At 58.4% G+C, this 15,097-nt stretch overlaps 1 protein-coding gene across 8 annotated transcripts in view; it reads right to left on the bottom strand.

The window, feature by feature from the left end:
• Positions 1–4,322: 4,322 nt before the first annotated feature.
• The window catches only part of CRHR1 (corticotropin releasing hormone receptor 1), a 51,725-nt gene continuing 40,950 nt past the window's right edge, over positions 4,323–15,097 (bottom strand). For 3 of the 8 annotated variants that reach the window (XM_028835445.2, XM_028835444.2, XM_015119720.3), the window contains 9 exons: positions 10,849–10,955; positions 9,972–10,092; positions 9,610–9,763; positions 9,237–9,297; positions 6,966–7,038; positions 6,630–6,715; positions 6,320–6,455; positions 6,121–6,162; positions 4,323–5,542 (listed from right to left, as the gene is read on the bottom strand). In XM_028835445.2, coding sequence (XP_028691278.1) covers positions 5,402–5,542; positions 6,121–6,162; positions 6,320–6,455; positions 6,630–6,715; positions 6,966–7,038; positions 9,237–9,297; positions 9,610–9,763; positions 9,972–10,092; positions 10,849–10,955 — 921 coding nt within the window. In that variant the 3' untranslated portion in view covers positions 4,323–5,401. 8 annotated transcript variants of the gene reach the window in all.

Below are 15,097 nucleotides of genomic sequence, written 5' to 3'. Positions count from 1 at the left end.
GGTGGCTGCCGAGAGCAGGCTGGGATAATGTCTCTGCTTTCTACTTGAGGACCTACGTACACCTGGAACATTTAACTTCACTACACAGGGCAGCAAGGGCAACAAACCCCGGGCAGCAGGTCTCAGGAAGGGTGGAAAAGGGCCTAGTTCACCTGGCCCCTCACCTGCCCCTGCTGCCCTGCCCAGCAGCTTCTCCACTGCATGTTCTAGAGTGGATTGCCGTCCACTCCCTCCCCCTTCCCCTGTATTGAGCGTGAGCCAGGCAGGCCCACTGGCTGCTGCCCCCATGCCCCTCACCCTAGCTGATGCCTGCTATGCCCCCAACCTGGGCTCCTTAGGCACCTAAGAGGCCCCCACCCCTTCTTCTGCCCCACTTGCCTTGGCCCAATGGTCAATGAGGCTGGGCAGCAGGGATCAGTGCAGGACCCCTTGGAGGGACAGAAGCTGGTAGGGCTGCTATCTGGTGGCCAAGGGTGGTCTCTGGCCTTATCTCCAAATAATGGTCTCGGTGTTCCCAACCCATTGAGAGTTTCGATAAATATATACAGCCCAGGTCTCTCTTGAGCCTGGTCTGCCAGCAGGACCTGCAGGGGCTGGTGAGCTGAGGGCAAGGGTGGGAGGTGATGCTCCGAGGTAGAGCTGGGATGGGGCTGGGGACGGGAGACTGGCAGCTGGAACTGGCTTGGAGGCCCGATTTGGGGAGTGGGCTGCCCGAGGCCCACGCTCTGCAGGCTCCAGTTCCTTCAGCTAGCTCATCTCTGAATGCTGTTTGACCACAGACAGGGGATGGAAGGATTTCCCTGGGGAGGGGATTGGAAGGGGCAGTGGGGCTGGGAGGACAGCCTTACTAAGAACTCCCACTGCATAGGGGTTAAGCTTCATGGAGGCCTAGTGTGGCCTCCCCTGGCTTTTCATCCATCCGTGGGTGCCATCAGGCAAGTATCTTAACCTCTCTGGGCTTTATTTACCTTATCTGTTAAACAGAGGTAACAGTCCCTGGCTCATAGGGCAGTGTAAAGAGTCAATGGGATAAACATGTGAGGGGCTAAGCAGCACCTGATGCCCAGTAAACAATCAATAATGATCAGTGTGGCTGTTAGCAAATTGTAGAAAGCATTCCCCTCGGTTTGAAGCAAGTGTGGGCAGCTGAGTTTGAAGTCAGTTGGCAGTTTGGATGAGGTGGCTCTGAGATACCCCTGGGCTGGAGGCCAGTGGCACACTCCCTGACTGGTGTGTAGGGAGGCCCACTGTGGTTGATGGTGGCCCCGGCCGCACTGTTTGAAATGAAGTATCATTTTAAGGAGTGGGGGTGTGGAGGATGTCAGGAAGCTGGGGAAGGAGATGCTGAATCCACAGAACTCTTTTTGCTTCCACCCAGCTGGGCTCGGTGGCTGGACACTGGTGGGGCCATCTTTGGGAATGTCCCATCTTCACGTGGGGCACGTCCCAGATCAGTCCGAGACCCTGAGGCCTCCTTGCTGCCCTCTTGCCACAGAGCTCTTCATTGGCTCTGGCCTCCCAGAACCCAAGCCCCAAAGACTTCAGGTCACTGAGGGGTGAAAAAAGCCTTAGACTTGGAACCAGACCTTCAACCTCAGGGGAGCTACCAGGCCTCAGTTTCCCTGGCTGCAAAACAGGCGGGTTACTACCTCTGTGGGCTAGTGGAGGATTAGAAGACAAATGTTATAAGGACATTTGTGGATGGCAAAGTAATCTACAATACCCACAATGAAAGTATTAGTCTATGGATTCAAAACCCACCTCACCCGCTAACACATGGTTTTCCCAGTCTGACTCCCCTCCCAGTCCTGGTCCCAGGACAGCTGAGCCATCAGTAGCAGGGGGCTAGAGAAGGAGGCCTGGAGGTGAAGCTGAGGACCTCTGGGCAGGGGCTGTGCTGTCACACTAAGGGACGGGGAGGGGGTGGCCTGAACTGGAAAAACAGTGGGGTTTTGCCTCCACTGCTGTTCTGTGCCCATGAAGGAGGATGTCAAGGAGAAATGGGCTTAGGTGGGGGTAGCATTAGGGGACCGCAGCCTTTGGGCATGGTGTGGAGAGAAATTCTTCTAGGCATGAGGTCTTTCGGGTCTTGGAGGGTCTCCAGTGACCCTCCCCCACCACTGCAGCTTGGAGGGCCCCCAGTAGCTCCCCCAACTCTGTGTAGTCGCATGTGTGTTTTTCGGCTCATCATACCCCACTCACTCCCACAGGGGCCTCGCCACCCCAAGCCGAACCGGAGCAGAATGGCCCAGATGCCCGGCCTCAGGGACGCCTTGTCTGCGCCGAAGCCCAGAGCGCACGTCTGCCACGGGACACAGAACACTCTGGGCCTCTGGGCTGCAGGTGCTGAGGCTCAGATGTCTCTGGCTGTGCCCTGAAGCAGCCCTTCCACCCTCAGAATGGGAGGGGAGCCCCAGGCTCCATCTGCCTGCCCAGGGATTCCGCCTCCAGCTTCTCGGATGACCCCCAGACTTGTCTTGGAGCTGTCCTCTTGGTGGCCTTCCAGAGCCAGAGGCTCTGAGCTTTGTATTTTTTGGGGTACCGGGGGCCCCCCTGGGGTGGCTGCTCATCTCCCTCTCACCCAAGGCCTAGCACAGTGCTAAGCACACAGTAGGTGCCCAGAAGGTGCCTGGCAGTGAGAGCTGCCAGGAAGCCCACGCAGGAAAGCGGGGTGCGGCCAGGCTGCGCTTACGCACACTTCCTGGTCTGTACCATCCCTTCCCTGTCTCCCCCCACCCCCACCCTCTCAGCTCCTCCACCCCTGGGGTGTGCCCCCCATCCCATCCCCGCCGGCACTGTCTCGGGAAAGCCTTGCCTTCTCATGTCTCTGCCTTCACTGGGTGAGAGGCAGATTTGGGAAAGCTGTCTCCGTTGTGGCCATTAGAGACTCAGGTCACTTCTGGTCTCTCCAGGCAGCCAGGACCCTTTACTTGGCTTCTCTCCACTTCCCACAATACCCTCAAGTTGCTCTGGAAGCCTCCAGCCTGCCTCTGTCATGGTGCTCCCTGGGTCCTCCACCCCATCTCTCTACTTCAGGGCACAGAGCTTGGAGAATTGGCAGAGCAGAGTACCCCACAGGGCCTTCAAGGATATCCTTAGCTACCCCCGAGCCCAGGCCCTTCCCAGTGAAACCTGCCCTCCCTCAGCAGGTGCCGCGGGGCTCCTGGCACTGCGTTGACTTTGTCTGTTCCTGGTGTCCTGACGCTGCAAGCTCTTGTGTGCGCCTGGGTGCACAAGTGCACATGTGCATACATACGCCCCACCCATGGGCTCTCCTCCCTGGTTAGAGAGACCCAGAGACAAGGCCCGGGCTTCAGTGGGGCCCTGTGTCGAGTTCTGGTGTTCCACCCACACCCCCTGCCCCTCCAATGCAGCACACACTGGCTTCCACCCACCTGCGCGTTTCTGTGCCTGAGAACTCGCTCTGGCCCTCTGTAGCCTGATGTGGGAATGCAGAAGAGTTCATGTCCCCCTGGGAGCAGCCCTCAACCCACAGCTGATGGGAGATGGTGGATAAATACCCCAGCTCCCTCACCTGTTGGGTGGGATGAGGGAGGGCTTCCCCAGCGGAAGGGAGCTCCAGGCACCCGCAACAGTGTTGGAATGTTGGTCCTGCCCCAGAGGCCACCCAGGGCTACAAGCTCCAGCTCAGAGTTGGGGGCACTGAAGCCAGCAGGCAGGGGAGCCCAAGAGCGTGCTGCCCACATCAGAGCAGCACTGGCCAGGGCTGGGACATACCTCTCTTGCTCACAGGCTACTGTGTCCCTCTCTAGCCTCCCCGCTTTCCCCTGCCTTCCTTGCCTGGCTTCACTCCCTGTTGCCCTCTCTGTACTCCCCTTCCCTCGAGTTTGCACAAGAAACCTCAGGGTCTCAGGGATGGTCTCTTGTGGTGTCCAAGTGGAGATAGCTGCATTTCTGGCCTGTCCAGTGGCCCAGCACCCTAATTCTGCTTCCCATTCCTCAGCTCAGCTCCTGCCCAGGGCTGGGACACACTCCTGTCTCCTTTGTTCCTTCCCCTGACCCATGGTGTCCCTCCTCTGCATCCTTAACCCTGGTCCTCCTCTCCCTCTACTTGACCTCCTCACAACAAGCTGTCCCTAACTAAGGGGGCCCTGGCCAGATCCACCTGTTCCTCGAAGCCCTCCCTTCTGCCCTCACCCCTCTCCTGGCCCTCGGGGGCTCTCCTGGCACCATCCTTGCCGGGGTGAGAGTGGGGTCAGGTTTCCCAGCAACACAGCAGCCCCTGAAAGCTGGGAAATGGCTCCCACTTCTGTGAGACACCCTCTCCATCCAGCCCCCTGTGGAGTCCAGGCCTTCACAAATGCTGGTTGAAAAGATAAATATTATTATTTATACCAGCCACCCGCCTCACAGCCGATACCCTCATCTTCTAGTGCCCCCCAAAGCCCTGCTCTGGCTGTCCAGTCCCTCTGGACATGGGCAGGTCAGTGGGGGCTGTAGCCAGTCCACACCTAGAGTGTAAGCAGCATGTTGTCCCAAGAGCCACTTGGGCAGGAGCCTTCTCCTGGCTTGTTTAGCTAGTGGTCCTGCCCCAGAGGCCATCCGGGGCTATAAGCTCTGCCCCAGAGGCCGGGGCTGGGACACCCCTGGCTCTTGCTCACAGGCCACTCTGCCCTCTCCAGCCCCCTCTTCTCACAAAAGAGGAAAAGGGGCAGGAGGTGACTGGTGTGGGGTGAGGGTACTGCCTGTGGTTAAGTGAGGGGAAGCTGGCCTGGCCTGCAGGGTAGTAAGTGTTCAGGATGAAGGCAGCGAGGCAGGGCATTGCTGGTGGCAGTGCCACAGTGTCAATGAGGTTCTGGAGGCCTGGGGGGTGACTCTAGTGCTGTGGCCACACGTCTGACGATGACACCTGACTTCTGTCTCCAGGGTTCCTGAGCGAGGGCCCTTGGTTCCCAGTGGTGTCGGAAGGCATCACCGAGGTCCAGAGGCGTCATCGTGGTGAGTCAGAGGCTGTCACGAGTTGCCCGTGATGCCCCGGGGCAGCAAACGGCCTCCCCACAGTTGCCGAGGGCAGCCCCAGGTCCCAGTGGGCTGGACTTCTTGTGCTCTGGGAGAAGACAGCCTTGGAGGGACGCGCGTGCTGCTGTGGGTGTCTAGCAGCCCATTTCCATTCATTTCCACGTCCCTTCTCCACGGAGGACTGGGCAGGGAAGCCAGAGGCCCCGGGACTGGCCCAGTCCTGTAGATGACTTTCCACTCATGAGCTACAGTCCTGCACAGCTGCAGGGGGAGAGTGGCCCCCCAGGCTGTCAGTGCCAGCTGCTCCTGGGGCAGTGGGCATGAGACCTAACAGGTCGCGTCCACAGGCAGGGTGGTCAGGGAGCCTGGCCATCATCCCCCCAGACACAGCTCTTTGGGGGCTGCTCCATGACCTGCCAGCTCAGACTGCTGTGGACTGCTTGATGCTGTGAAAGCTGACACGGGTGGGGGAGGTGGGGATGGACATGGCGCGGGCCACTCGGGCACGGATCGAGTGCTTGTCCTGCCACCGGTGCCATCTCTTCCGGATGGCAGAGCGGACCTGTGGGCACAGGAAGGAGCATGACATCTGAGCCTGGCGCTCAGGACCCCCTCCCTCCCCTGGGTCGGCATGAGCAGCTGCGCAGGTAAGAGGCTGTGCAGGTCAGCTGAGTACACAGAAGTCCTCAGGAGGCGATGGCACTCACAGCCTTAACATGGCTGCTTTGCATATTTGCCGGAACAGGTTTCTCAAATGTCCTGGGGAAGGGGCACCCTTTTCTAACCCACACGAAGACACCATATGGCCTTTGCCATCAAGGCTTCCTGCTCTCAACCCACACATATCCCCTGCCCAGGGCTCAGCCCTTCCTGGTTGTCACAGGCTCATCAAAGATACTGGAGCTCTGGCTTCCAGCCTGGTGCCAGCGGCCTCTGAGAGCAAAGGAGAGAGCTGTCACTGTGGGAGTGGACAGGTGGGAGGGGCCGGCCTGGGGCTCCCAGCAGCATCCCCCTAGGGACCTAGGAGGAACAGGGAGGGAGAGAGCCAGCCCTGGGAGGGGAGGAGAAGGCTCTAGACTATCGCCAGCCCCAACAGGCCTTGCAGCCCTGAGCCCCGCCGCAGGGCCCCCAGGTCCTCACCTCACTGTTGAGGAAACAGTAGAACACAGACACAAAGAAGCCCTGGGGAGGAGAGAGAAGGCGTCAAAGGTCGGTCACAGGTGTTGCCCACCCAGCCTCTGGGCTGCCCCTTGCTTCTCCCTGGCCTCCTACCCTCCAGGCATCTGCTTGGGAGAATCCCCACCCAAGGAGGTGCCAGTGTGCCCCTCCAGGGCTGTACCTGGAAGGATTCCAGGAAGGAGTTGAAGTAGATGAAGACGACCCGGGAGACCTCATCCTCCCCGGGATTGACGAAGAACAGCATGTAGGTGATGCCCAGGAGGGGCAGCAGCACCAGAGTGGCTTTCACAGCCTTCCTGGGGTGGGGCAGGTGGGGAGGCTTGGAGTCACAGCCCACCCCAGGACTGGCTGCCCGCTGGCTCAGCAGAGGGCCAGGTCAGGGGAGGGAGTGGCAGGTCTCTGGCACGTGAGAGGCATGGGGAGCAGGGGTTTCATCAGGGGGAGGCCTGGGGGAGGTGGTACCCGGTTACCTGTACTGAATGGTCTCAGACGTGGTGGATGCCCGGAGCTTGGTCATGAGGATGCGGACGATATTGAAAAGGAAGATGAAATTGATCTGCAATTTGAGCACACCAGCAGGCTGGAGTGTGCAAGAGGCTGGGGACCCAGGCTTCTCAGTTCTGGCCTCTCTGGCCTCAGTGCTCCTGCTGTTCTCCCTCCTCCTCAGGAGCAGCTGCACATCCCTGGCCCATGCCCCCTCCTTGGGTGGCCCCCACCTCTAGGCAGAGGGGTCCTTTCTGTCCACGGTTGGCATTGATCGCCCCTCCCCACTGGGCCCTGTCTCCTGCCCCTACCCAGGGTCTTACCAGCAGGACCAGGATCATGGGGCCCTGGTAGATATAGTCGGTGTACACCCCAGGCCTTTTGCCAAACCAGCACCTAGAAGGCCACAGAGGAAAGGGGAGGAGTCATCATCTGCATCTGCCTCGGTGGCATGGGGAGGGACAGTGCTTGGCCAGGATAGGACTGGGGCTGGAAGCCAGGAGGTAGATGTCCCAATTCCAACCCTGGCAGAAGGTCAAGTCACTTGATCCCACTGCCAAGCCTCAGTTGTCCCATCTGCAGAATGGACAGCATCCTCTGTGATGAGATGCAAAGTTGGAAGCAAGCATCGGGGCAGGAGGCAGACAGTGGGAAAGACTGCGTGGCCGGGAACGGGCGTGAGCTCAATACGCAAGCTGCATCCTTGGCTCCTCCTCACGGTCCCCTGGCTGTGGCTGAGGCCCAGCATGTCCTCTGGGGGGCTGCTGGTGGGAGTGGTACCACACGTGTCACCCAGTGGGCACCCAGCAGTTCTCAATCTCAGCCTGAACCTGTCCAATCGCAGCCCGAACGACCTTGAGAGGAACATCTGCACAGGTTCTACCTGCTGCAGGGGGTAATTGCTTTGCATTTTCCTGAGTGTCCCTCCAGCAAGCTCCAGGGAGGCCTGGGGAGTGGGTGGGGACCAGACAAACTGGAAGCCCTTATGTCCCCGTGGGTAAGAAGACCCCCAGTGGCTAGATCTCATAAGCCAGAAATTGAGATTTGTATACGAAACCTTTGGATTTTTTAAAGCTTGGCTACAAAATCGAGTTTCCAGAAAACACCCTGCCGGCCACACACAGCTTCTGTGGGCTGGGTCCAGTCCTTGAGCCTCTGGTCTGCAAGTTCGTTTCTGCTTTCTCACACCCAGATCCCCTCTGTTGCAGTGTTGAATTTTCACCACCAGGTGGGGCTTCAGAGCCGCTCAGACTCACTTTCTCCTTTAGCCCAAACAGTTTTTGTTTTGCTTTGTTTTTTGAGGCTTGTGGAGTCTTGCTCTGTTGCCCAGGCTGGAGAGCAGTGGCACGATCTTGGCTCACTGCAACCTCTGCCTCCTGGGTTCAAGAGAGTCTCTTGCCTCAGCCTTCCCAAGTAGCTGGCACTACAGGTGTGCACCACCACACCCAGCTAATTTTTGTATTTTTTTTTAGTAGATATGGGGTTTCACCATGTTGGCCAGCCTGGTCTCAAACTCCTGACCTCAAGTGATCCACCCGCCTCGGCCTCCCAAGGCCTCAGCTAGCCTGAGTCAGGAGGGAGTCAACCTCCTAAACACGCAAGATAATCTTCCAGGCTCCTTCGTCAGCCCAATGAAGCCATGCAGGCCCCCTCCCCTCCGTGGGGTGAGGAGAGGGCTTGTCACTGTGGTGGAGGCCACTTGGACGCCAGGTCAGTCAGTCAGATAGGTTCCTGGGAACACCTGTTTGGCAAACAAGGTCCTGGGGCTCCCCTGCCATCCACGTCCACCTTTTCTGCCCCCCTCTCTCTCAGTGGTTCTCAATCTTAGCTGCACATTAGAATCACCTGGGCAGTTTTCAAGAATTCTGGGTGCCAGGCCACACCCCAGACTAATTACACCTGACTCTCTGGCGGTGAAGCCTGGGCACTGGTACTTTTCGAAGCATCCCAGGTGATTCTAATGTGAGCCAAGGCTGAGCACCACTGCAGCAGAAATCAAGTTTCCAGGCACGACTGGAAACACCTGAGTCCGTTTCATAAGGAACCAAAGAACTTCAGAGCTGGAAGAAGCCTCTGGGATCATCTAGGTCCACTTCTGTTAAATTCACGGACTCTTCTATTAAGATGTCTTAATATTACGAGAACACATTTATACAGCATTTGCTCTATGTGCCAGGTCCGATTCTAAATGCTTAATATAGATGGACTGATATCACCCCACAACAGCCCTTTGAGGCAGTATGTCCATTTTATAGATGAGGAAACTGAGGCACGCTGCAGTAATCCGTCCAAGGTCACACAGCTATTTAATGACGGAGCCACGATTCTGAACCTGGGCAGTCTGGCTCCAGGCTGCTTCCTGTGTAAGCTCAAGGCAGATAAAGGAGGCTGGATCCTGTTTGTCCAGTCCCACCCAGGCAGAGCACAGGCAGGGACCCTCTGAATGAGTCCAACCCCCCAGATCCCTCCCTTTACAGATGCAGAAGCCATGGTCCTGAGGGGAAAGCCAGCATGGCCCAAGGCCCTTGGGAGTGTCACCAAGCTAGGCTGGGAGCCTAAACCTTGGGGGCAGGAAGGGAAAGGAGGTGACTTACTTCTCATTGTCGTAGTACAGCTTCCCAATGGCCCAGGCCACAATGATGGGGAAGGGCACACCTGGGGGAGAGATGGGCTGTCACAGAGCCCTCAGCGGGGGCTGGGGAATGTGGGCCTGGAGGACCCCAGTGCAGCCCAGGCTCCAGGCGGTCTAGGGTTACCCAGGGTGGATCTCAAACTCACACACCTCCTTCAAGGTGCTCCTGCTGCCCCCCACCCCCAAGAGGAGCAGAGGGCTATGGCACACACCCCACTGCCCCAACCCGACCTCCATCCCTCAGGCCCCCCAGCCCTCTGGCCTGAGTCTGGGTGAGGAGACGGCAGCACGGTGGCTGCCACTGCCCAGGCTGGGGAGGTGGCTGCCCAGCTCACCCCAGCCGATGCAGATGAACATCCACTTGCGCAGCCGGTCGGTGGAGTAGGTGAGCACGATGGCTGTGTGCAGGTAGCAGCCCTCACCGAACATCCAGAAGAAGTTGGTCACATGGAAGTAGTTGTAGGCGGCGGTCACCAACCTGCACCAGACCTGCCACCCCACCCCCAACCAAAGATGATGATGAGGGGCAGGGGTGGCACCAAACCCTGGCCCTGGGCCTCCCCCAGGCAGGACGGGGCACACCCTGGGATCCCACTCCTGTTCTGTGGGCTCCTCCTCTGCAGGGCAGGCCCACCTGGGCCCCTTCTCTGACGTGGGTTTGGCCTGACCTGCTCCCCGCTCCCCCGCCAGGACGCACCACGTTGCTCTGGTGGACCTCAGGGCTCATGGTTAGCTGCACCACGAACCAGGTGGCGTTGCGCAGGATGAAGGCGGAGATGAGGTTCCAGTGGATGATGTTTCGCAGGCACCGGATGCTCCTGGTGCAGCAGGGCAGGTGGATGATGGGAGCGACAGGAGAGAGAGGATAAGGGGCAGGCCACCCACATCACCCCAACCCAGATGTGTAGATGAGGAAACTGAGGCACAGGGTAGGGCTAACTGGCCAAGTCACACAGGGAAGTGACAGCAAGGCTCTCCTAATGCCCCATGGAGCCCTTCCTGCCTGCAACCCACCCAGACAAAAGCCCCAGGCTCTGCCTGGCACTCCATGGACCAGGGCAGCTGGCTTCCTGGGGATGCCTGCTTCCCCTGGGGGTGCCTTCCACTCCCTGCCATTCCAGGATGGACAGTCACAGGGGTCAGCCTTGCTCCCAGCCTCCAGCCCTGATGCTCGGCTCCTGATCCCAACCATCCCCATCCCTGGCTCTGCCACCTGCATCCTTGGCGGTAGTGCTGGGGCCCATGTACTTTCGAACCTGAAATGGGTCACCACTCCATGGAGCCCCCACCTCCAGGGCACCATCTGCCTGGTCACCCCAATGGGTGCAGCCCGTCCTGGGTGTGGGTGACATAAAACAAGCTTTGTCCCTCCCCACCATTCCAGCAGCTACTGCGGAGGGGGCAGAGCGGCTCTGCCAGAGGTTCCCGGAGACCTGAGACTCTCGGATAAGCCAGGCCCTACCACCCTCTCCCAGCAACCCCCACCCCGACCTCGAGCTGCTCCTCTCACTTCTCCACCCTGCTCCTGCTCTAGGGCCGGGGGACAAGAGGACGCAGTGCTGGGGTCTGCTCACCTGAGCCGCAGGAAGAGGACAAAGGCCACCAGGAGGGCCACCAGGGAGATACAGTGGCCCAGGTAGTTGATGATGACTGCGACATGGTAGTGCACCTTGCTTTTTTTCTGGAGCAGGAGAGAGGGGCAGAGGTGAGCTTTCTGCACAGCCAAGCCCTTGCGCCTGCTGGATGGGAGCCGCTCTATGAGGACATTGCCTGGGGGTGGCTGGGACGGAGCAGGTCATGATCTCAAGGGCCACTCCCCCTTCCTGAGTACCTGCTGTGGGTCAGGCCTCGCTGCAGAGCAATGCTGTCCAGTTTGAGGCTCTGTCTGTCCCTGAATCCCATGCTCTGTTCACTGCTCTGTGTTGTGTCTGAGTCTCCACATCACGTGGGATTCCCCACTCCACACGGACGCCCCCTCTGCACGCATAAGCGTGTGTGGCCGGCTCACAGGTGCGCCCTCACAGTCGCATCTGCCCATGCTGCCACCCGGTCGGAACACCAGGTGGACCTCTCAGCTGCAGAGACACCAACCTCCCGGGATTTATCTTCTCCACCCATTTCTGAACTGAGTCACTACCGTCTCGGCCGCCCTTGAATCCCTCCTGCTGCAACGCCGCCTGCTCCTGTGAGCGAGGAGGGGCCGGACAGCTGCTGGGCTCTGGCATCCACAGAATCAGCCGAAAGCACAGAACAGTCTCCTTAGGCTCCATAACTCACTTTCCAGGGCCTTCCCCATCCCTGGCCCAAGGGGATCTGTGCAAAGTGAACAGGATCCTCTCCCAGGACTGGAACACATTCCCCGGGTTTATTTCCTAATGAATTTAATATACTGATGGAGGTCACTGCCCTCCTCTTTACAGCAATCTTAAGTTCCAAGAGTGATGAAGCCTTCCCATTTACAGAGGATTTTCATATCTGTTATCGTCTGAAACCATCAGGGCAACCCCATAGGGGGAGCCGGAAGGGCTTCTGGGCTTTAGTTTGTAGGAAAACAGCACAGAGGTTATGTTGACGCACTGGAGGTCGCGCAACTTCAAAACCACCTCTTGCCTGCACGTGCAGACTGGCAAGGTACAAAGGCTGCAAACAGGTCCCCAGCCCATAATAGGGGACTGGCCAGTCCCCATGCCTAGCTCTCTGCAGACTCCTGCCCCAGAGCAAAGCCCCCATCCACACTTTTATAGGTCCCAAGAAGCAGGGCCTAGAAACCAAGAGCTTGACACGCAGTCGAACTCCGAAGCAGTTGTGTGAGTGAAGGAAAGAAAGACAGGTGTTGAAAAGCAGGTGGCTTTGGGAAAGGAGGGGTCCCTGGCAGCACCTCCCTCCCTCCCCGTTTCCAGGCTCTGGGGTGGGGCTGAATGATCATGAGGCACAGAAGCGGGTGACATGCAAGCGCCGAGAAGTGGGGAGCTCACAACGGCCCTCATCATCCTCTCAGAGCCACCAAGGAGCTACTCCACAGGCCTTCCTGTTGGAATTACAGAACCCACACGAAACCAGAGGTCAAGTCCAGCCCTACCCACCAGGCATTCCAGGAGGAGCCAAGACCCTATGCCCAGTTCCGCCCGGCCACCAAGGCCCTTCTGAAGGGGCATCCTCATCGGGAACCTCTTAGGTCCGGAGGCTCCTACAGAAGCTCTGTTCTCAGAGCTGGTTTCCAGGCAGAGGCTTTCTGGAACATGGCAGGAAATTACATTAACAACTCCAGCCTCCAAAGGACTGGGATCCAGGGAGGTGTAAACAAAGGCAGGAGAGAGACACAGGGGAGTGAGGAGAGGGGACCCATCACCCATGCAAGTGGGGGGGTCTCTAAGCGCCTGGCGGCAGATGCCCCAATCCAGAGGCTCCGGAAGATATGCACGGATCACAGGCTGTCTGGAGCTGGTATTTAATATCCTTTTATTAAATTTTCCACAAATCCATGCTGAGAAGCCCCTGGGTAATGACAGCATGTGTGGAGCCGAGCATGGCATGACACCCCGGCCTTGTTCACAGGCCCAGGCTGGGCGGGAGGGCACAGTGTGCAGGCAGACCATTCACTGCCACCTGCCAGGCCCCACCTCGCTCCTGAGTCAGGCCGCACCAGGCCCTTGGGGTTGGAGTGGGGAGGAGTCATCTATTAAGCACCTGCTGTATGCTGAGCATTGTGCCAAGAGCTCTGCAGATGCCACTGCTTTTCTTTCCCACAGCTGCCCTTGGAGACTGCTCCTCTCATCCCAGTTCTTCCCGTTGAAGAGACTGAATAATTGGCCACGCCATGCAGCCGGCATCTGGAACCTGAGTCTGCCTGGCTTTGAAATCCCTCTTTTCCTGGTTTCCCAGGGACATTTCTTTTTTTGGGTGGGGGAGGGATGGAGTCTCACTCTGTCGCCCAGTCTGGAGTTGTGCAGTGGCAGGATCTTGGCTCACTGCAGCCTCTGCTTCCTGGGTTCAAGTGATTCTCCTGCCTCAGCCTCCTGAGTAGCTGGGATCACAGGCATGCGCCACCACGCCCAGCTAATATTTTGTATTTTTTGGTAGAGATGGGTTTTCGCCATGTTGTCCAGGCTGGTCTCGAACTCCTGAGCTCAGGCAATCCACCTGCCTTGGCCTCCCAAAGTGCTGGGATTACAGGCGAGAGCCACCGTCCCCAGCCCCCTGGGAGATTTCTGGGGGGACAAGCAGGAATTGAAAGCAGAGGCACTCTCTGGGGTGGTCTCGCTCCATTTTGGGCCCAGGAGCCTCGGGGGACCTCCTGCCAGGAGGATAGCACCCATGAGGGCTTTTCCCCAAGAGCCTGAGAGGGAGAATCGGGCGAAACCATTCCCGGAGGACAGAGTCTCAGCGTGGCTCCCTGAGCAGTCGGGCCCGGGCCAGGTTCAAGCCCTCTCTCTTATTGGTCACATCAGCATGATGCAACCTGAGAAACAGCTTGAGAAGACAGCTGGAGAGACAGCCTGAGGGATGGCTGCCGATACCCTGAGACAAATACGTCCTGCGTCACCCAGACAGAAGCCAGTGACACTGTGACATTTCCAATAACAACCAGAGTTCTGGACAGCATTATTTAGAGAGACAGCAAGGCCTTAAAAGGCACCTAGAAACACCCTGAGAGGTGGCCAGTGACACCTGGAGAGGAGAGTCAGCAGCACCCCCAGGGACAGCCAGTCACACACCGACCGACGGCCACGATAACAGCAAAGCAGCTGGGATGTCCAAAGGACAAATGGGCACAGCTACCCCTGGGGCCCTGACCAGCACTCCCTCTCCGTCCAGTCTGGAGACCTGAGACCAGCAGGCACCCCGCCCTAAGGAGGGTGGCACAGCATGCTACTTGGCAGAGGCCACTCCGCTGTACCCTCAGTGACCTGAATTGAATAAGCAATTAGTGCGCGGCTGACTCTGACACCACCTCGTCCCAGGTGCTGCAGTGCCAGACCCGTCCCGATGCCTCTCTGGGATGGTGGCAATGAGACCTCCCTTCCAAGCTCCCGCCGGTGCCCACTCCATTCTGGCACCTCCTCTCCACTGAAGTTGCCAGAGCTACTCCTCTTACCCCACCGCGGGCACTCACTCCAGTCCCTCAGTCCTCAAAGGGCAGCCCCTGGCCCAGCAGCAGCACCCAGAGGAGCTCGCAGAGATCTTGAGGAAAGTGGAATGTGTGCCTTACGCTAGGCCCACGGAATCGGAGCTTCGTTTTAGGAAAAAGCACCTATACAGTTCAGAAGCCCTGGTCCAACCACTGCCCACCTCTCCCCAGACGGTGAGCAATGAACCTTGGCCCACAAACCCAGACCCCAGATTCCGTTTCATGTGCCACCAGTGTGCCCTCCCAGACTGCGCCTGAGGCCCCAGCTCCTGTGCTCAGCAGAGTGTGGGGAAAGGGAATAGAGTGTGTGCTCAGCAGAGTGTGGGGAAAGGGAATAGAGTGTGTGCTCAGCAGAGTGTGGGGAAAGGGAATAGAGTGTGTGCTCAGCAGAGTGTGGGGAAAGGGGATAGAGTGTGTGCTCAGCAGAGTGTGGGGAAAGGGGATAGAGTGTGTGCTCAGCAGAGTGTGGGGAAAGGGGATAGAGTGTGTGCTCAGCAGAGTGTGGGGAAAGGGGATAGAGTGTGTGCTCAGCAGAGTGTGGGGAAAGGGGATAGAGTGTGTGCTCAGCAGAGTGTGGGGAAAGGGGATAGAGTGTGTGCTCAGCAGAGTGTGGGGAAAGGGGATAGAGTGTGTGCTCAGCAGAGTGTGGGGAAAGGGGATAGAGTGTGTGCTCAGCAGAGTGTGGGGAAAGGGAA

This window comes from Macaca mulatta, chromosome 16, assembly GCF_049350105.2.
Source record: "Macaca mulatta isolate MMU2019108-1 chromosome 16, T2T-MMU8v2.0, whole genome shotgun sequence".
NCBI lineage: Eukaryota > Metazoa > Chordata > Mammalia > Primates > Cercopithecidae > Macaca > Macaca mulatta.
The sequence above is the reverse complement of the archived record's forward strand: the minus strand, read 5'-3'. Positions and strand labels throughout refer to the sequence as shown.